The sequence below is a fragment of the Oncorhynchus clarkii genome, chromosome 9, assembly GCF_045791955.1.
Source record: "Oncorhynchus clarkii lewisi isolate Uvic-CL-2024 chromosome 9, UVic_Ocla_1.0, whole genome shotgun sequence".
Classification (NCBI taxonomy): Eukaryota; Metazoa; Chordata; class Actinopteri; order Salmoniformes; family Salmonidae; genus Oncorhynchus; species Oncorhynchus clarkii.
This window is the reverse complement of record NC_092155.1, coordinates 12,981,996-13,004,171: the sequence shown is the minus strand read 5'-3', so window position 1 is coordinate 13,004,171 and position 22,176 is coordinate 12,981,996. Positions and strand designations below refer to the sequence as shown.

At 46.6% G+C, this 22,176-nt stretch overlaps 1 protein-coding gene across 2 annotated transcripts; it reads right to left on the bottom strand.

Moving 5' to 3' along the window:
* Positions 1-542: 542 nt before the first annotated feature.
* LOC139415905 (proline-, glutamic acid- and leucine-rich protein 1-like) lies at positions 543-22,147 on the bottom strand. Of its 2 annotated transcripts, none has more exons than XM_071164066.1 (16): positions 21,980-22,147; positions 21,565-21,735; positions 20,818-20,967; positions 15,581-15,652; positions 14,005-14,221; positions 13,758-13,890; positions 13,496-13,583; positions 13,318-13,406; positions 12,857-12,970; positions 12,614-12,764; positions 12,215-12,374; positions 11,954-12,009; positions 11,081-11,305; positions 3,150-3,989; positions 1,891-2,880; positions 543-999 (listed from the first exon to the last, which is right to left on the bottom strand). In XM_071164066.1, the coding sequence occupies exons 1-16, from the start codon at positions 22,121-22,123 to the stop codon at positions 901-903; spliced, it is 3,699 nt and encodes a 1,232-aa protein (XP_071020167.1). In that variant the 5' UTR covers positions 22,124-22,147; the 3' UTR covers positions 543-900. The 2 variants fall into 2 exon arrangements, with proteins under 2 accessions (XP_071020167.1, XP_071020168.1); XM_071164067.1 differs by having other exon boundaries at positions 13,758-13,887; positions 21,980-22,138.
* Positions 22,148-22,176: the final 29 nt, after the last annotated feature.

Genomic DNA, 22,176 nt, shown 5'->3' with positions numbered 1-22,176 from the left:
CCTCAAAAACATGAACATGATAGGTGACCAAAACCACACTACTACTAACACTACCACGACTACACTCACTAACTGTAGGGTACCACACAGCAGTACTACCACCACCACCATACTCACTAACTGTAGGGTACCACACAGTACTACCACCACCACCACCACACTCACTAACTGTAGGGTACCACACAGCAGTACTACCACCACCACCATACTCACTAACTGTAGGGTACCACACAGTACTACCACCACCACCACCACACTCACTAACTGTAGGGTACCACACAGCAGTACTACCACCACCACCACACTCACTAACTGTAGGGTACCACACAGCAGTACTACCACCACCACGACTACACTCACTAACTGTAGGGTACCACACAGCACTACTGAAGAGCTGCAGTCTTCACTGCTGTGTCCAAGACTTTAAGGTTGATGTAAACTAACCTAACTGGTGTTTTTTTTATTTATTTATTTATATATATATATATATAATATGAATTGAATATGGAGTCCAGAGTGTATTACAAATGCTTTCACTTTCCTGGAAGTCGAATCGTCATTTTTATTTTAGGAACATTCCATCTCCAACATCTAAAAAAGTGTGGAAGTCGATTTCCGATGAAATAAACAACAAGTCATACATTGTCTAAGCTGCAGGTTGGTAATGAATAGTAGTGTGAGACGGATGCAAAATGCAGCGGTAACCTTCTCAAAATACACAGGTTTCCCAGAAATTCTGATCGGAGGATTTCATGCTTTATTCCCTCACGATTCGGGGAGTCTTCGCAACCGAGATGTCGGGAAAACCTGAGAATTTTGAAACCTTATGTGAGACTATAGGAAGGGGGTAGAAAACAAGTTGTTCTAATGGTTTGGTGACGAAGCCATGGCTGGACATCTTTACGAGGGGAGGTTGGATGCCGAGGGACCTTTTTCCTCGTCGTCTGGAGGGCAGGCTACAAAATCAGCCAACATGGACGCCATGACTTCTTCATCCAACTGAGTGAGTGTGAGAGAGACGGACGAGACAGAGACAGAGAGACAGAGACAGAGAGACAGAGACAGAGAGCCAGACGAGACAGAGAGCCAGACGAGACAGAGAGCCAGACGAGACAGAGAGAGAGACGAGACAGAGAGAGAGACAGACGAGACAGAGAGCCAGACGAGACAGAGAGACAGAGAGACAGACGAGACAGAGAGCCAGACGAGACAGAGAGGAAACAGAAACACAGGTTAGATTTACATTATTCTGTGGCTAAGGAACTGGACAAGTCATTAACTAGCATTTTGTATCTTAAAACAGTTGTTGTTTTGTACTCTGGATCTGAAATTATACAATGACTTGAGGTTAAAGTGCTGTCAGCTTTAATTGAGGATATTTTCATCCATAACGGGTGAACCGTTTAGAAATTACAGCACTTTCTGTACATGGTCCCCCACATTGTAGGGGACCAAAAGTATTGGGACAAATTCCCTTCTGTTTATTAACGTTGTCAAAAGTTTAGGGATTTGGTCCCATATTCATAGCATACATCAAGCCAGTGACTCTACAAACTTGTTAGATTCATTTGCTGTTTGTTTTGGTTGTGTTTCAGATTCTTTTGTGCCCAATATAAATTAATGGTAAATAATGTATTGTGTCAATTTGGAGTCACTTTTATTGTAAATAAGAATCTAAACACTTCTATGTTAATGTGGATGCTACAATGACTACAGATTGTCCTGAATGAACCGTAAATAACGATGAGTGAGAAAGACTTACGGAGCTCACTGTATCTACACACAAACCATGTCCAAGGAAGTCACTCATGAGAAAATGTGTAGGTTGTAAAATCAGCTAAAAGGCTTGGAATGTGAATGGTTAAAGATGGTCTGAGAAAGAGTTCTTACCTTTTTCTTCTCTGTGCCCTGTCCTGTTCCTTCCTCCTCTCCCTCCCTCTTCCTCTTCATCCCTCTCCCATCCTCTTCTCCATCCTCCTCTCCCTCTTCTCCTCCTTTCTCTCGTTCAGGCTCCTCCCCCTCTGTCTCGCTCGGAGCAGCTGATGGCTTAACTTCCTCTTTAGCAGACTCCCCGCCCTGTTTTGCTGGTTCTTCTCCCTGATTGGACGGCTGGTCGCTGCCGCCCACCCTCACTTCCTGTGCAGGCTCTGCCTCCTGTTTGTGTTGAGGGGTGGGGCCTTCAGAAGAGGGCGCTGCCTCTGGACGATCAGCTCCCTGCTGCTCACATGACCCCACTTCCTGCCCATGCCCCTCCCCTAGCTCCTCCCTCTCTTCCAGAGCTCCGCCCGTCACACAGAGAATCTGAGGCATTGTCGGGTCGTTCATTCCATCAGCGTCATCCTCCTCTCCTTCCCTCTCTTCCTCCAGCACACCGATGCTCTCTACCTCCTGAGCCTTCACCCCTTCTTCCCCGTACACCCTTCTGTTAGTCCCCAGCTCCTCTATACCTCCTTCCATCTCTCCCTCCACACAGAATCCGCCCATCCCTTCATCCTCCGGCACTTCTCTGAGCACCTCTCCTTCCTCCCTCCCCATTCCTCCTCTCCTCCCTTCTCTGTCCAACGGCCTGATCTCTCCCTCCTCTTCTTCCTCCTCATCCTCCTCTTCTTCCTCCTCCCCCTCTTCCTCCTCATAGTCATCAAACTCTTCTCCATAAAACTCTTCTTCTTCATCTGGGAAATCGCTCCCTTCTTCCTCCTCTTCTTCATCCTCCAACCCCTCCTCATCCTCCTCCTCTCCCAGCTCATCCTCATCCTCCATCTCTTCATCCTCCTCCTCTTCCTCATCAGAGCTGTTGATATTAATAACAGAATGATCTTCCTCACTGGCCTGTTGCTGCTGTAGGGCTCTGCTGGGCTGAGCTAGCTGGTTCTGGAGCATCTGTAGACAGAGGTAGAACACTTTAAAAACATCTGTCGGATCATGTTGTGAAACAAGCAATGCATAGTGTAGAGAACCATTGTACCACATATATTTTAAATAACCCAAAATATAGTATTTTCAGCTATTTAAATCTGGTGTACCAAACCGGACGTAAAAACGAAACTTAAGGGGGGAAGCATAGAAATAGTGCACATAGAACAGTTCTACCACTTCACAGACTTGCTTTTAATGAGATATCTATAACTCACATTTCTTTGTGATTTTACCTGTATGGGGAGACCCAGTGGCGTGGGCTGACCTGGGACTGGTGACTGGCCCTGAAGCAACATCTGCTGGAGCTGGGCTCCAGGGAGGGAGTCAGCCCCAACTCCTAGCCCCACAGAGGGAGCACCGAGCTGGGTCACGCCGGTGGAGTTGAGGGGGGGAACCAGAGAGGCTAGTGGAGCTGGAGGGAATGAGTTGATGGAGTTAGGAGCGGAGGAGGAGGGGAGGAGAGGGTGAGGGAGGGAGGTGGAGGGGAGGTCATTGGCGAGGGGGAGGGAGATGTCACCGCCTGGGTCGTCCCCTGGACCAGGTACGGGGAGAGTGACCCCACCTGGTACTAAGGAAGACACGGGGAGAGTGGCCACGGTGCTGATGCCATCTTGGTTCTCTAACATCAGCATCCCCCGTGGGAAGATGACAACACTATCGTCTGAGTCGCTCTCCAGTGAAATCTCCACATCCTCCGCTTCCTCTTTGTCGTAACGGATGAAGACGGGTCTCTGGCCCTCTGAGAGCCCCAGCCCTGCCAGCTCGCCCTGATGGGGGGAAAGGAGCAGGTCTCCTGGGGTAGAGCCCTGGCCAGAGAGCCCCGGAGGAACCAGAGACAGGTGGTTGTCCAGGGAACCTAGGAGGGTGTGGCCTAGGCCGAGTGAGTGTCGGCCTGGGAAGGGCCCTCCGAGGAGAGTGGGGAGGGTGAGGCTGGAGGCCTGGGAAGGGGTGAGGAGGGAAGTGGCAGGGCTGGGTTTGAGGGTGAGGGGGGGCAGGGGGAGGCAGAGGGATGGGGTGCGGGGGTGGAGAAGGGAGTTGCATATGGTCAGGGCCTCAGTGCAGAAGGAGGAGACCTGAGGAGAACAGAGACAGATGGAGAGTAAGATCAGTAAGCAAGTGCATTCCAAAGGTCACTATTCCAGTACATTTCACTATGGACAACAATTTGCCTGAGCTAACAAAAAGGAGAAAATACATTTTCCTAGAGTATCTCTCAACCTTTCTAACTAGTCAACAGCCTGAGTGTAACATGACACCGCAAAACTCTTGTTGACTCTCCCAAAATATACATTTTATTCACAGTTAACTTGATTGCCGACAGTTTTCCTTTTTCAAGACAAAACCTGATTGCTGACCTGCAAAACATTTTTTGGGACTATATCAACAGTGGACGAATTAAACAAATACCAAAAGATAGTTTTTGGTTGGCGTTTTCCTTTAAATATAATGCATTCGTAAAGTATTCTGACCCCTTCACTTTTTCTACATTATGTTACATTAAATTGCATTAAATTAAGAAAAAAATGTTACCAATCTACTACACACAATACCATATAATGACAAAGTAAAAACAGATTATGTATTTATTGCAAACAAATTTAAATGAGACTGGAAATGAAGCTCAGGTGCATCCTGTTTTCATTGATCATCATTGAGATGTTTCTACAACTTGATTGGAGTTCACCTGTGGTAAATTAAACTGATTGGACATGATTTGGAAAGGCACACACCTGTCTATATAAGGTCAAAAGCAAAAACCAAGCCACGAGGTCGAAGGAATTGTCCATAGAGCTCCGAGATAGGATTGTGTTGAGGCACAGATCTGGGGAAGGGTACCAAAACATTTCTGCAGCATTGCAGGTCCCCAAGAACACAGTGGCCTCCATCATTCTAAAATGGAAGAAGTTTGGAACCGCCAAGACTCTTCCTAGAGCTGGCCATCCGACCAAACTGAGCAATCGTGGTAGAAGGGCCTTGGTCAGGGAGGTGACCAAGAACACAATGGTCACTCTGACAGAGCTCTAGAGTTCCACTGTGGCGATGGGAGAACCTTCCAGAAGGACAACCATCTCCGCAGCACATCACCAACCAGGACTTTATGGTAGAGTGGCCAGATGGAAGCCTCTTTTCAGTAGAAGGCACATGACAGCCCTCTTGGAGACACCTAAAGGACTCAGACAATGAGAAACAATATTCTCAGGTCTGATGAAACCAAGATTGAACTCTTTGGCCTGAATGCCAAGTGTCATGTCTGGAGGAAACCTGGCACCATCCCTACGGTGAAGCATGGTGGTGGCGGCATCATGCTGTGGGGATGTTTTCCAGTGGCAGGGATTGGGAGACTAGTCAGGATCGATGGAAAGAGGAACGGAGCAAAGTACAGAGAGATCCTTGATGAAAACATACTCCAAAGCGCTCAGGACCTGACTGAGGTGAAGGTTCACCTTCCAACAGGACAATGACCCTAAGCACACAGCCAAGACAACGCATGAGTGGCTTTGGGACAAGTCTCTGAATGTCGAGGCACAGGTTGGATGGGCAGCAACGCTCCCCATCCAACCTGACACGAGCTTGAGAGGATCTGCAGAGAAGAATGGGAGAAACTCCCCAAATACAGGTGTGCCAAGCTTGTAGCATCATACCCAAGAAGACTCAAGGCTGTAATTGCTGCCAAAGGTCCTTCAACAAAGTACTGAGTAAAGGGTCTGAATACTTATGTACATACATAAAATGGATTAAAAACCTGTTTATGATTTCTCATTATGGGGTATTGCGTGTAGATTGAGGGGAAACAATTGTTTTTAATCCATTTTAGAATAAGGCTGTAACGTAACAATATGAGGAAAAAGTCAAGGGGTCCACAAACCCCCGAGGTGCCTTATCGCCATTGGTTACCAACGTAATTAGAGCAGTAAAAATAAATGTTTCGTCATACCCGTGGTTTACGGTCTGATATACCACAGCTGTCAGCCAATCAGCATTTAGGGCTACAACCACCCAGTTTATAAATATGGGGTGTGTGTTATACCAGTTAGTGTGTGTGGTGTAGTTGTGTGTATAGTAGAATGTTTGTATTTCAAGTGTAATTGATGAGGCAGGAGAAATGTTTACTTGGTTGCTTAAACACAGACAAACAAAACAAAACACCAGGACATCGACAGAGCCGTGTGTGAGAGTCATAAATATAGCCCAGTCCATACCTACTCTTCCTCCCTCCCTCCATACCTACTCTTCCTCCCTCCCTACATACCTACTCTTCCTCCCTCCCTCCATACCTACTCTTCTACTCCCCTCCCTCCATACCTACTCTTCCTCCCTCCCTCCATACCTACTCTTCTACTCTCCCTCCCTCCCTCCATACCTACTCTTCTACTCACTCACTCTCCCTCCCTCCCTACCTACCCTTCTACTCACTCTCCCTCCCTCCATCCATCCATACCTACCCTTCTACTCACTCTCCCTCCCTCCCTACCCTTCTACTCACTCTCCCTCCCTCCCTACCCTTCTACTCACTTCTTCTCCCTCCCTCCCTCCCTACTCTTCTACTCCCTCCCTACCTCCCTACCCTTCTACTCACTCTCCCTCCCTCCCCTTCTACTCCCTCTCCCTCCCTCCCTCCTACCCTTCTACTCCCTCTCCCTCCCTCCATACCTACCCTTCTACTCCCTCTCCCTCCCTCCATACCTACCCTTCTACTCTCCCTCCCTCCCTCCCTACCTACTCTTCTACTCACTCACTCTCCCTCCCTCCCTCCCTACCTACCCTTCTACTCACTCTCCCTCCCTCCCTCCCCTTCTACTCACTCTCCCTCCCTCCCTCCCCTTCTACTCACTCTCCCTCCCTCCCTCCCCTTCTACTCCCTCCCTCCCTCCATACCTACTCTTCTACTCCCTCCCTCCCTACCTACTCTTCTACTCACTCTCCCTCCCTCCCTACCTACCCTTCTACTCACCTCCCTCCCTCCATACCTACCCACCCTTTTACACACTCTCCCTCCCTCCCTACCTACCCTTCTACTCCTCTCCCTCCCTCCATACCTACTCTTCTACTCACTCACTCTCCCTCCCTCCCTACCTACCCTTCTACTCCCTCTCCCTCCCTCCCTACCTACCCTTCTACTCCCTCCCTCCCTCCCTCCCTCCCTCCCTCCCTACCTACCCCTCTCCTCTCCCTCCCTCCCTCCCTACCCTTCTACCCACTCTCCCTCCCTCCATACCTACCCACCCTTCTACTCACTCTCCCTCCCTCCATACCTACCCACCCTTCTACTCTCCCTCCATACCTACCTACATACCCTTCTACTCTCCCTCCATACCCTTCTACTCTCCCTCCTACCCTTCTATCCCCCCCTACCCTTCTACTCTCCCTCCCTACCCTTCTACTCTCCCTCCCTACCCTTCTACTCTCCCTCCCTCCCTACCCTTCTACTCTCCCTCCCTATCCCCATACCTCCCTACCCTTCTACTCTCCCTCCATACCTACCTACCCTTCTACTCTCCCTCCCTCCCTCCATACCCACCTACCCTTCTACTCTCCCTCCATACCTACCTACCCTTCTACTCTCCCTCCCTCCCTCCATACCCACCTACCCTTCTACTCTCCCTCCCTCCCTCCATACCCACCTACCCTTCTACTCTCCCTCCATACCCACATACCCTTCTACTTTCCCTCCCTCCATACCTACCTACCTACCCTTCTACTCTCCCTCCCTCCATACCTACCTACCCTTCTACTCTCCCTCCATGCCCACATACCCTTCTACTTTCCCTCCCTCCATACCTACCTACCTACCCTTCTACTCTCCCTCCCTCCATACCTACCTACCTACCCTTCTACTCTCCCTCCCTCCATACCTACCCTTCTACTCTCCCTCCCTCCATACCTACCTACCCTTCTACTCTCCCTCCCTCCATACCTACCATTCTACTCTCCCTCCATCCATACCCACCCTTCTACTCTCCCTCCCTTCCTCCCTCTATACCTACCATTCTGCTCTCCCTCCCTCCCTCCATACCTACCATTCTGCTCTCCCTCCCTCCCTCCACACCTACCATTCTGCTCTCCCTCCCTCCCTCCACACCTACCATTCTGCTCTCCCTCCCTCCCACTCTCCCTCCATACCCTTCTACTCTCCCTCCCTCCATACCTACCTACCCCTCTACTCCCCCTCCCCCCTCCATACCTACCTACCCTTCTACTTTCCCTCCCTCCATACCTACCTACCCGTTTACTCTCCCTCCCTCCATACCTACCATTCTACTCTCCCTCCCCCCTCCATACCTACCTACCCGTTTACTCTCCCTCCCTCCATACCTACCTACCCTTCTACTCTCGCTCCCTCCATACCTACCTACCCTTCCCTCGCTCCCTCCATACCTACCTACCCTTCTCCTCTCGCTCCCTCCATACCTACCTACCCTTCTACTCTCGCTCCCTCCATACCTACCTACCCTTCTACTCTCGCTCCCTCCATACCTACCTACCCTTCTACTCTCCCTCCCTCCATACCTACCATTCTACTCTCCCTCCCTTCATACCTACCCTTCTACTCTCCCTCCATACCTACCATTCTACTCTCCCTCCCTCCATACCTACCATTCTGCTCTCCCTCCCTCCCTCCCTCCATACCTACCATTCTGCTCTCCCTCCCTCCACACCTACCATTCTGCTCTCCCTCCCTCCCTCCCCACCTACCATTCTGCTCTCCCTCCCTCCCTCCCTCCTACTCTCCCTCCATACCCTTCTACTCTCCCTCCCTCCATACCTACCTACCCTTCTACTCTCCCTCCCTCCATACCTACCATTCCACTCTCCTACTCTCCTACCCTTCCTCTCCCTCCCTCCCTCCACACCTACCATTCTGCTCTCCCTCCCTCCCTCCATACCTACCATTCTGCTCTCCCTCCCTCCATACCTACCATTCTGCTCTCCCTCCCTCCCTCCACACCTACCATTCTGCTCTCCCTCCCTCCCTCCACACCTACCATTCTGCTCTCCCTCCCTCCCTCCACACCTACCCTTCTACTTTCCCTCCCTCCATACCTACCTACCTACCCTTCTACTTTCCCTCCCTCCATACCTACCTACCTACCCACCCTTCTACTTTCCCTCCCTCCATACCTACCTACCCACCCTTCTACTTTCCCTCCCTCCATACCTACCTACCCGTTTACTCTCCCTCCCCCCATACCTACCTACCCTTCTACTCTCCCTCCCTCCATACCTACCTACCCTTCTACTCTCGCTCCCTCCATACCTACCTACCCTTCTACTCTCCCTCCCTCCATACCTACCATTCTACTCTCCCTCCCTTCATACCTACCCTTCTACTCTCCCTCCCTCCATTCCTACCATTCTGCTCTCCCTCCCTCCCTCCCTCCCTCCATACCTACCATTCTGCTCTCCCTCCCTCCCTCCACACCTACCATTCTGCTTTCCCTCCCTCCCTCCACACCTACCATTCTACTCTCCCTCCCTCCATACCTACCTACCCTTCTACTCTCCCTCCCTCCATACCTACCATTCCACTCTCCTACTCTCCTACCCTTCTACTCTCTCACACCTACCATTCTGCTCTCCCTCCCTCCCTCCACACCTACCATTCTGCTCTCCCTCCCTCCCTCCCTCCCTCCACACCTACCCTTCTACTTTCCCTCCCTCCATACCTACCTACCCACCCTTCTACTTTCCCTCCCTCCATACCTACCTACCCACCCTTCTACTTTCCCTCCCTCCATACCTACCTACCCACCCTTCTACTTTCCCTCCCTCCATACCTACCTACCCGTTTACTCTCCCTCCCTCCATACCTACCTACCTACCCTTCTACTCTCCCTCCCTCCATACCTACCTACCCTTCTACTCTCCCTCCCTCCATACCTACCTACCCTTCTACTCTCCCTCCCTCCATACCTACCTACCCTTCTACTCTCGCTCCCTCCATACCTACCTACCCTTCTACTCTCCCTCCCTCCATACCTACCATTCTACTCTCCCTCCCTTCATACCTACCCTCCCTCCATACCTACCATTCTGCTCTCCCTCCCTCCCTCCATACCTACCATTCTGCTCTCCCTCCCTCCCTCCACACCTACCATTCTGCTTTCCTCCATACACCTACCATTCTGCTCTCCCTCCCTCCCTCCTACTCTCCATCCATACCCTTCTACTCTCCCTCCCTCCATACCATTCCACTCTCCTACTCTCCTACCCTTCTACTCTCCCTCCCTCCCTCCACACCTACCATTCTGCTCTCCCTCCCTCCCTCCACACCTACCATTCTGCTCTCCCTCCCTCCCTCCCACACCTACCCTTCTACTTCTGCTCTACCTACCTACCCACCCTTCTACTTTCCCTCCCTCCATACCTACCTACCCACCCTTCTACTTTCCCTCCCTCCATACCTACCTACCCACCCTTCTACTTTCCCTCCCTCCATACCTACCTACCCACCCTTCTACTTTCCCTCCCTCCATACCTACCTACCCACCCTTCTACTTTCCCTCCCTCCATACCTACCTACCTACCCTTCTACTCTCCCTCCCTCCATACCTACCTACCCTTCTACTCTCCCTCCCTCCATACCTACCCACCCTTCTACTCTCCCTCCCTCCATACCTACCTACCCTTCTACTCTCCCTCCCTCCATACCTACCTACCCTTCTACTCTCCCTCCCTTCATACCTACCCTTCTACTCTCCCTCCCTCCATCCATACCTACCATTCTGCTCTCCCTCCCTCCCTCCACACCTACCATTCTGCTCTCCCTCCCTACCTCCACACCTACCAGTCTGCTCTCCCTCCCTCCACACCTACCATTCTGCTCTCCCTCCCTCCCTCCACACCTACCATTCTGCTCTCCCTCCCTCCCTCCTACCATTCTGCCCTCCCTCCCCTTCTCCCTCCCTCCCTACCCTCCCTCCCTCCATACCTACCTACCCTTCTACTCCCCCTCCCCTCCATACCTACCTACCCTTCTACTCCCCCTCCCCCCCTCACCTACCTACCCTTCTACTCTCCCTCCCCCTCCCTCCATACCTACCTACCCTTCTACTCTCCCTCCATACCTAAAGGCTGCATCCAGTGTGTTTGTGTGTGTGTGTGTGTGTGTGTGTGTGTGGGGGGTCTCTGCCTGTGCAGTACCTGCATGCATATTTCCCCCTACCTTCAGGCTCCTATCCCTGCGTCCGTGACTGAGTATGGACACCGTACAGGTGAGGGGTGGGGGCCATCGAGGTGGGGGCACTAGGACCAGGGCTAGGAGCAGACGGTACAGCTCCCTACGAGGGAGGGCACTACCGTATTGACCACTAACACCCCCAGCCCCACAGTCTCCCCCATGCTGCTGCTGCAGGCGTACACACAACGGGAGGACGACATCGTGGAGACGCTGGGGGAAAAGAGAGAGAGCATTAACACACAGTATCATAAACACTATGGGGAAGGTTTATAGAAGAATACCACACACACACACACACACACACACACACAGTATCATAAACACTATGGGGAAGGTTTATAGAATACCACACACACAGTATCATAAACACTATGGGGAAGGTTTATAGAATACCACACACAGTATCATAAACACTATGGGGAAGGTTTATAGAATACCACACACACAGTATCATAAACACTATGGGGAAGGTTTATAGAATACCACACACACACACAGTATCATAAACACTATGGGGAAGGTTTATAGAATACCACACACACACAGTATCATAAACACTATGGGGAAGGTTTATAGAAGAATACCACACACACACACACACACAGTATCATAAACACTATGGGGAAGGTTTATAGAATAATACCACACACACAGTATCATAAACACTATGGGGAAGGTTTATAGAAGAATACCACACACACACACACACAGTATCATAAACACTATGGGGAAGGTTTATAGAATAATACCACACACACAGTATCATAAACACTATGGGGAAGGTTTATAGAAGAATACCACACACAGTATCATAAACACTATGGGGAAGGTTTATAGAATACCACACACAGAACTGACCTTGTGTATGTCTTCCTTCAGCAGAGTTCCACTGGTCAGTATGATCTGTCTCAGTGCTGTAAAGGAGAGAGTCAATGGCCCTGTACTCTCACCACAGCACGGCTAGTCAAGATATCATTCACCTGTGATTGTCTGTAATGCTACAAATATTCACTGGTAACATGACTCAGAAAAATAAAATTAAAAGACAACCAAAATCATTTATTTAGTTTACACTTATCTAAAAATGTAACTGCATGAGATAAACCCCCGCCCCCTCACCTCTGAGTGCAGACACGCATGTGTCCTGATTGGCCAGCGAGTCTCCTTTCCTCTGCAGAGAGGCTCCGCCCCCGTTGCCCATACCCAATCCAGGCTTCCGGCTTTTAGGGCAGGGCTTGCTGGAAACCAGATCAGCCACTGTCGACTGGCCCGCACGGAGCTGAGGAGGGGTGGAGAGCGCGAGAGAGAGAGAGAGAGAGAGCGAATGAGGTGGAGGGGGAAGAGAGAAGAAAGGAGGGGGGTTGGCGTTAGACAGACAGTGAGGCATTAGGAGGGTGAGTGAATAATGTTGACCAGAAGCAGTGCACTACATAGGGAATAGGTTTGATTTCAGACAGAGCCATAGTAATGACCATCCTAAGCTTTCGCCATTCCAATAAACCAATCAGATCGCATCACCCTGACAGAGTCCGCTCCCGGCGTGATGTCACCCAGCAGGTGGGCCAGTAGGATCTCGGAGTGGGTGGGGCTTCCCTGCAGCACACCAGCTGAGGCTCCTCCCACCTTGACCCAGAGTTCTAAGGTTCGGTACAGGGACACTCGCACTGCACTATGGGTCAAAGGAGAAACACATAGGAAACCAATTAAAAGATTTTAAAAGTGTGTGTGTGTGTGTGCGCGCATGTATGCGTTGTAAGTTACCTGAATGCTCGCTGTTGTCCCAGATTGGTTTCAGTTAGAGGGGTCCAGGCAGACAGAGTCTGAGAGAACAGTCTCTGTAACATACTTGAGTACTGCACCAACCCACTGCCTACACTGAGGAACATACAGCAGTGAGTAAGAAGAAATCAATCACTAAGTCCATCAGTCCACCAATGAATAAAACACACCCAATAAAACACTTTTACTTTAAAAGCCAGCACTGGGGTAGCCCGAGTACCAGATCTGTATGTGTTGTCATGCCAACTCATTGCTTGACGACAAAATGACAGCAATGGAGTTGGCATGAGCACAACAGATGTGTTCTGCTGCATTACGGAGGACGTTGCCTAGGCAACCAAAAACACATTTCCTTGTTTTCAGACAGGTTTTTGACTAGATGGGATACAGTTTGTCAGATTTGACCCAGCTAGCATTTGGGTTGCCTTCAGTAGAGTACTTACGCTGTGATGAGAGCATGCAGAACCTTTACAGTATGGTTGTGAATGGAAGGTAACACCAGCAGTCGCACAGACCCATCACCTGTTACATTCTGGAAGGCAAGACACACAGAGATACACTAGTGGTCATACACCAACTACACGGTCGCTCAGTTCTTGTACTTTCTGGAAGTCAACTCACTATGCTCTTGGAGCTGACGGCCAGGGCGCGACAGACCAGGTTGAGAACCTGCTGTACAGGCAAACGCACTGCAGAGGCCGGGTCCACACTGAGAGAAACAAATCCCTGTCAAACACTCATCACTTACATAAACAAAATTGTACTTTTTTTTACTTGGAAAATATACTTTTTGGTTCAAATAGAAGGGTAGAGAAATAAAGGTCAGAGTGTGTATGTTTGAGTGTGTTAAAATATGATATACACTGGAGGAAAGTGCACCTACCCGAGGGTGTGTTTGAGTGCCAGGCAGACACCTCTGTATCTGTGTTGGAGCTGTAGGAGGACGAGGGGGTCCGTGTCGTCCAGGGGAGGGTAGGGTAGCTCTACACCTGGCCCCTCATACGGCACCATCCCTTCTAGACCACAGAAGAGAGAGAGAGAATCACATCAGATACTCATGACATGGATGGTCTAAGACCACAATGTTGTTCCAAGATTTCAGTTCATAGTTCATATCCATGTTCTTTTACCGGACTCTGTGCTCTGGTAGAGCTGTGCCAGCATGCCATTGGCCGAGGCCAGCAGGCAGTGAAGCTGATTGGTCCATCCCTCGGCTCTACGCCCGCCTCCCCCTCTCTCCAAGACTCCGCCCAGACAAGGCAGACGACCATAACACTCACACGCCACCTCTTGGACTTCAGGGATGACACTGTCCATTTTGGATAGGAAACAGGCACCCAGCTTGTCCTGTTGAAGACTAATTGTCAGTGAAGAGGAAATTCCACAGCAGTGGAAGGGCAGTGAAAGTTGATTTTTTTAAACTTGATAAAATGTGTATTTGTTTTTTTCGGGGGGATTACAGGTATTTTATCCATTTCAAATGGTAAGTTTATAAAACATATAAGCTGTCACTCAAAAGAAGAAAATAAAGGGTAAGAAATAAAGCTGAATAATAAACTCTGTATAAACAGGAAAATAAAACATAAAAAGAAGTGGGCCTCCATCCCTAAAATGTCTCGAACCATCACTGTCCATGATATCGGTAAGAGTACGTATTCCACATTTGGACCAAAAGGCCACCATCCAGATCGCATTATTGTGTTATTGTTTTTAAATGTTGCACCCAATAGAAATGATGTGGTCAATAACAGTACCAAAGGTTAGTTTACATTGTTTAAAGGAAACATCATTGGAGACCAGTTCTTCCAGGGCCATAGGAGACACCAGATCTCTCTTTATACTCAGCCAGGGGGCAGAAGAGTAATGTCTAAACCAATTTAGGATGGAGAGAAATTCCAGTGCCTGGAAATACAATTTAAAGTTTAGTCCTCCAACGTATTTCCCTCTTTGCAAGTGTGTTACTTTTATCCGGGTTCGCTTATATGTCATATACATTTTAAACCGCATTATGGGATGTTATCCTAACAGCCAGAAGGGGGACTTGGGAAGCATTGAACTACAGACATTCAGTCTTGGTAATATATTCATATTCATTTTAACAATCGATATTTGGCTGGTTAAAGCAACCGGGATATTAGTCCATCTACTGAGGTGGAATTTTATTGATTTGAGCGTTCTAGGGATGGAATCTATTCCCAAATACCTCAAACGGGAAACGATTGAGATTCCATAAGTAGAGATGGAGCCCTCCATCGGGGGATAGTAAGGCAGATTTGATTAGATGTATCTCTCTCTCAAATGATAAAACACAAGTATTAATACCAATGCCTTTCAGCCCTTAGCCTTCATCAGAGTGGTATACTACAAAGCAGGATCAATGGTTTAGCTGCTAACTTGGATAAACAACCAGAAATAACTACTGATTTTGGGGTTCATTGAGAAAAGCTAAACTTGGATATCTGTTTTTGGTTGTTGATTTAATTAGACCATGCCCGAGATAAGCTTATCTTACAAAAAAGTTATTTCCTAACATTTAAGCAAGTTAGCTGGCTTGATCCTGCTTAGTCGTATACCCCTCAGGGTGTCTTCATAAGAACACCAATTGGCAGAGACAGAAATACAACACAGCGTCTCCTAAACAAACAGAACACGAAAAGACAAGCATCTCATTTGTAATCTAATGAATGTGTGATGTGTACTACTCACCCTCAGGGAGCCACAGGCTCTGGGGTAGAAGGTCATACATGCAGTCATCCCCTCCATGGCCGCTAGGTGAAACTGGCAGAGACAAAAACAAGTGTTTTCCAACCTGTAACTACAATTAGGAGTGTGGCGGTAATGACCTAACGCCAGCCAGGTTATGGTCATGCTAATGACTGCTCTGTCACGGTAATTGTCCGTTAATTAACATAAACACGTTTAGCGTCTCCTGGTCTTCACACATACAAGCCACTGATGCACACCTTTTTGGAACATCTACATGTTTTATTTTTTAAAGTTTAAAATATATATTTATTCTAAAACATCACAAGAAACACGTTATTTATTTTAGTCAGAAAATGTATTTTAGAAGAACAGAATGTGAGTTGTCCTACTGCATGTTATCTGGCTATGCTCCCTGCCATAGGCTGTAGGCTTGTTCATTTAGCTGATAAGATATGCTGATAAGTCCTGTGGCATTAATTTATATTAAGAATAATAAAATTGAACTTAGCTGAATAAAATAGAATTGATATTTTTCCCATTCCGGAGCGGGTGGCTATGTTGAGTGTAAGAGTGATCATTTGAAACAGGTCCGATACACTAGATTTAGAGTTCCTTGGCAACTTTAGTTGTGACTGATACAAACCTTCGAAAAAAATAACATATGTGTGCTGCATGAAGCGACTGTAGACTAGTGACTAAATAAAGAGAGGAAATAAAAGTGGTCGCTCTGTTCCTCATCTCAGGCTGCACAGCTGTCCTCTCATCAAGTGATCATATTTTTCACCCATTAGACTATTCTCAATTTAAATTGCGTCTTTACTAATATGTCAAATTTGTTTCGATTTTTAGAATGGCCCATTATCAAATGGGTAGGAAAAGAACAGGGGGGAAAATGCAAGTAATGAACAGCAAAATAGTGAATGGAGGCCGTTTTCCCACAGTTTAATGTGTCACGCCGGGTAGGCTATGCCTTAAATATATTAGCAGCTGTCGCCGGGTAGGCTATGCCTTAAATATATTAGCAGCTGTCGCCGGGTAGGCTATGCCTTAAATATATTAGCAGCTGTCGCCGGGTAGGCTATGCCTTAAATATATTAGCAGCTGTCGCCGGGTAGGCTATGCCTTAAATATATTAGCAGCTGTCGCCGGGTAGGCTATGCCTTAAATATATTAGCAGCTGTTGCCGGGTAGGCTATGCCTTAAATATATTAGCAGTTGTCGCCGGGTAGGCTATGCCTTAAATATATTAGCAGTTGTCGCCGGGTAGGCTATGCCTTAAATATATTAGCAGCTGTCGCCGGGTAGGCTATGCCTTAAATATATTAGCAGTTGTCGCCGGGTAGGCTATGCCTTAAATATATTAGCAGCTGTCGCCGGGTAGGCTATGCCTTAAATATATTAGCAGCTGGGATCCTCCTCTTGTTAGTGAAAAACATCTCAACTCTGTTTTCACACGGCATTGCATAAAAAAAGAACACGTGTTTCACGTCACACATCAACTGCTGGGCGACAGGTGATGTTTCACCAAAACTCTATACATCATGGGCTCTGCAACCACACTGCTGTGCTTACCCAGTGCTTCATTTGGGAAAGCAGGTGAAATCTGTTCCAGAAACATTGTGTGTTTTCACAACTAAACAGATTTAAATAAACTACTGACAGCCCCTCTCTCTGCAAATCTAATTATGATAAGTGTACAATATTACATATTGGATCCTTAAAAAAATACAACTTTTACATTACCCTGCAGTTTACCTATAAAATGGGCTGATGGTGAAGAAGACATACTCTGTATTCATATCACAAAATATATAAATAAGTTCTCCACAATGAATTTCATTAGAAAACTTGTAAAAATAGACAAGATCCTGCAACTATGGAAAGGTAAATACCTGTCTATTTATGGGAAAAATTGCCCTGATTAACTCCTTAGTTATCTCAGTTTACTCACTTATGGCGCTGCCTACTCCCGATGATTCGTTTTTTTCAAATCATATGAGGAACAAATATTTTGCTTTATCTGGGACGCTAAACCAGACAAAATAAAACGTGCCTATCTATATAATGAATATGAATTGGGTGTGTTGAGATTATTAAACATAAAAGCACTAAACCTCTCTCTAAAAGCTTCACTTATTCAAAAGTTTTATTTGAACCGTAAATGGTGCTCAAGTAGATTATTAAGAAAAGCTCACTGATTGTTTAAAAATAGCCTTTTTGCCTTTGTGCAGATTGAAAATGATACTCTCTTTTTCAAACAAGCAGAGCTGGATACGAGGAGGCGGGTGGCAGCGGGAGGAGGAACTGCTCAGTCTGTATACCATTTTCATTTGAGGACCAGGATGTTGACAACTGTGCCAAACAGATTGCAAAATAGTTGGGAAGAAATTTTTTATGTACCGATTCCATGGTACATAAATAGATAAAACAACGCAAGATTCAAGACTTCGTGCTTTTCAGCTAAAATTATTATATAGAATTCTTGCCACCAAAAAAATATTGAATATTTGGGGCATAAAATCATCGAAGCTCTACAGATTTTGTTGCGAGGATACAGAATCAATAGACCATCTATTTTTGGTATTGCCCTCAGGTAGCCTGTTTCTGGTCTCAGGTTCAGGTTCAGGAATGGCTAAAAATGCATTGCATTGATCTAAAATTGACCCTAGAAATAGTACTGTTGGGAGATCTGGAGAGACTGGGTCAGTCAATTACTAATACTCTTAGTAAAAGTATTAATCTTCAACTCGCAATCTGTGGATTCTATTCGATTAGATAGAAATTGTACATTAAACATCACAGTATAGTTGAAAGATGTGTTGCGTAAAAACCCAAAGTGGGTGGCCAGCAGAGATAGATGGGATGGTAATGTTTTAAAAAGTCTAATAAATCATAATAAAAAGTACATTTGAATGACACTAAGTGGCAGTGTTTTTACAACTAATGCCGGTTTGCCTGAGGCTGATGCCATTCAGGTGTTTGTACACATGCATATACACACACTCATTCAAATAAACACATACAAGAACACACATTTATAAAAAATAAAAATTATATTTTAACTAGGCAAGTCAGTTAAGACCACATTCTAATTTTCAATGGCGGCCTAGGAACGGTGGGTTAACTGCCTTGTTCAGGGGCAGAACAACAGATTTTTAACTTGTCAGCTCGGGGATTCAATCTTGCAACGTTCCGGTTACTAGTCCAACGCTCTAACCACCTGCCTTACATTGCACTTCACAAGGAGCCTGCGTGGCAGGCTGACTACCTGTTACGCGAGTGCTGCAAGAAGCCACGGTGAGCTGCTAGCTAGCATTAAACGTATCTTATAAAAAACAATCAACCTTAACATAATCACTAGTTAACTACACATGGTTGATGATATTACTAGTTTATCTAGCGTGTCCTGCGTTGCTTATAATCGATGCGGTGCCTGTTAAATTCTCATCGAATCACAGCCTACTTCTCCAAACGGGTGATGATTTAACAAGTTCATAAGTGGAAAAAAAGCAATGTCGTTGCCCCAATGTGTAACTAACCATAAATCAATGCCTTTCTTTAAAATCAATACAAGTATATATTTTTAAACCTGCATATTTAGTTAACATTGCCTGCTAACATGACTTTCTTATAACTAGGGAAATTGTGTCACTTCTCTTGCGTTCGTGCAAGCAGTCAGGGTATATGCAGCAGTTTGGGACGCCTGGCTCATTGAAAACTGTGTGAAGACCATTTCTTCCTAACAAAGACCGTAATTAATTTGCCAGAATTGTACATAATTATGACATAACATTGAAGGTTGTACAACGTAACAGCAATATTTAGACTTAGGGATGCCACCCGTTAGATAAAATACGGAACAGATCCGTATTTCACTGAATAAACGTTTTGTTTTCAAAATTATAGTTTCCAGGTTTTGACCATATAAATGGCCCAAGGCTAATTTCTGTGTGTTATGTTATGATTAAGTCTATGATTTGATATTTGATAGAGCAGCCTGACTGAGCGATGGTAGGTAGCAGCAGGCTCGTAAGCATTCATTCAAACAGCACTTTTGTGCGTTTGCCAGCAGCTCTTCGTTGTGCTTCAAGCATTGAGCTGTTTATGACTTCAAGCCTATCAACTCCCGAGATTAGGCTGGTGTAACCGATGTGAAATGGCTAGCTAGTTAGCGGGGTGCGAGCTAATAGAGTTTCAATCGGTGACGGCACTTGCTCTGAGACCTTGAAGTAGTTGTTCCCCTTGCTCTGCAAGGGCCTGCGGCATTTGTGGAGCAATGGATAACACTGCATCGAGGGTGGCTGTTTTCGATGTGTTCCTGGTTCGAGCCCAGGTAGGGGCGAGGAGAGGGACGGAAGCTATACTGTTACACTGGCAATACTAAAGTGCCTATAAGAACATCCAACAGTCAAAGGTTAATGAAATACAAATAGTATAGAGAGAAATAGTCCTATAATAACTACAACCTAAAACTTATTATCTGGGAATATTGAAGACTCATGTTAAAAGGAACCACCAGCTTTCATATGTTCTCATGTTCTGAGAACTTAAACGTTAGCTTTTTTACATGGCACATATTGCACTTTTACTTTCTTCTCCAACACTTAGTTTTTTCATTATTTAAACCAAATTGAACATGTTTCATTATTTATTTGAGGCTAAATTGATTTTGATGTATTATATTAAGTTAAAATAAAAGTGTTCATTCAGTACTGTTGTAATTGTCATTATTACATTTATTTGTTAAAGTTTTTAAAAATCGTCCGATTAATCGGTATTGGCTTTTTTTGGTCCTCCAATAAATCGGTTTCAGCGCTGAAAAATCATAAACGGTCGACCTCTACTACCAACACATAAGAGTGCATAAGAGTGCATAAGAGGAGATTACCGTGACTCAACAGTCACCTGGAATTTGACTGTGGTCATGACTGACGGTGTGGCGGAAATACGGTCACTGCAACAGTCCTACCTACAATCTGAAACATTCTACAACAGAGAATAAATCTTGCAGATTTTGCCACCATCACAATTTGCATCAAATGGTATCCTTCAGCCTACGCAATTACAGTGCTTGAAGTGGAATTAAATAGGTGCAGGTACTCATTTTGAGTGTAGGTACTCATCATATTTTACAGCCAATATTCCATAAGAACTGCTGGTACTGGAGCTGTTGAAAATTAGGAGGTGCCAGAACTCAGTACCAATGTGTACTGGCCCAATTTAAGCGTTAGTCTTACCTCAGACTTGAGGCCTAGCAGGGAGGTGAGGATCCCCAGGATAGAGTTGAGGCCCACCTCCCTGGCCAGCTCAGGTAGCTGGGAGGAGTACTGGAGCAGGTCCTGGAGAACACCCACCGCTAGCTGGATGGACGGGAGAGGGGCCTGGGACTGAGAGAGAAAAAAAAATTAAGTGTGAAAAGAAATACATTTAGCCCTCGAGTTGAAGACCATAGCACAACATTTGGATTATTGCAAAACATTTATCAAAGGAAAACTCTAGGAACCAAACGAAGCCTACTCAAATTTGTCCAATAGAAACTCTTGTTTTTAAATTTGGAGTAGACGCTTTCCATTGCAAAACGTTTTGCTACAGTCTGCGACTAATCGATACACCCCAGCTCTTTCTGACGTCCCCATGATTTCAAATGAGAAAGAGGTGTTTTATTTCTTTGTGTTGTGCAGGTTTGATTTGTCTCATTGTGAATGTTTTGGACCGATGTAGTTACTAGTTACAGTACCTGCATTTCTTAATCAAGGGGTGTACTTATTACACCGATTCTGTTGCAAAACATTTAGAGTTTTAAATTGGACATATTCAGGTTGGTCCTCATTTTATTAGGTTTGTGCTGTTTGCATCCGTTTGGTTCTAAAACAATAAACAATTACCTTTGCAAGAAGTAATGAATACACCCCAGATGTTTGCCATAGGTGTGTGTTTATCGTGAAAGTCTACAGGTGTTTCCAGTCCATACACGTGTGTCTTACCTGTATGACCTGCTGTAGGGACCTTAGCCAAGACAGACAGTGTTGCTGGAACACATCGCTAGAACTATCCTTGACCAACACAGACAGCAGACACAGGCCCTCAAACCTGGTTTTGCTGTTTCCGAGTTTGGCATTGCTGAGTCCCACGAGACCACCAACTGCTGCCGAACTCTGGGGGTTAGAAGCGGAGCGAGAAGTAAGAGACAGGAACCAGGCGATCGACCCTACTATACACACTTTAGAAGCAACACTTCAATAGAGTTAGCTATGTAGCAAGCTATATAGCTATGACACAACAGTAAACGGGAAAACAAAGACTAGCACGAGTCCATTGCATTGAAACAGATGCTACGGACTGGCGCCGATGGGATGCTGCCATCCGTAGCTACTTCCAATAATAGCTGGCAAATTTTACCTGAGTCGAAACCACTCCATGCTCCCGGTAATTTGCTAAAAGTGCAGGTAAATATTCGGGCCGCTGCTCTTTCAGAACAGATAACAGACCCTCGGTTAACCGCATATTGGCGGGGCCATGCATCCAAGCCGCTGTTGCAGCCATCTTGCCACTTCGCCACGCTACAACGTCATCATTGTACGACGGAAATATTTTAC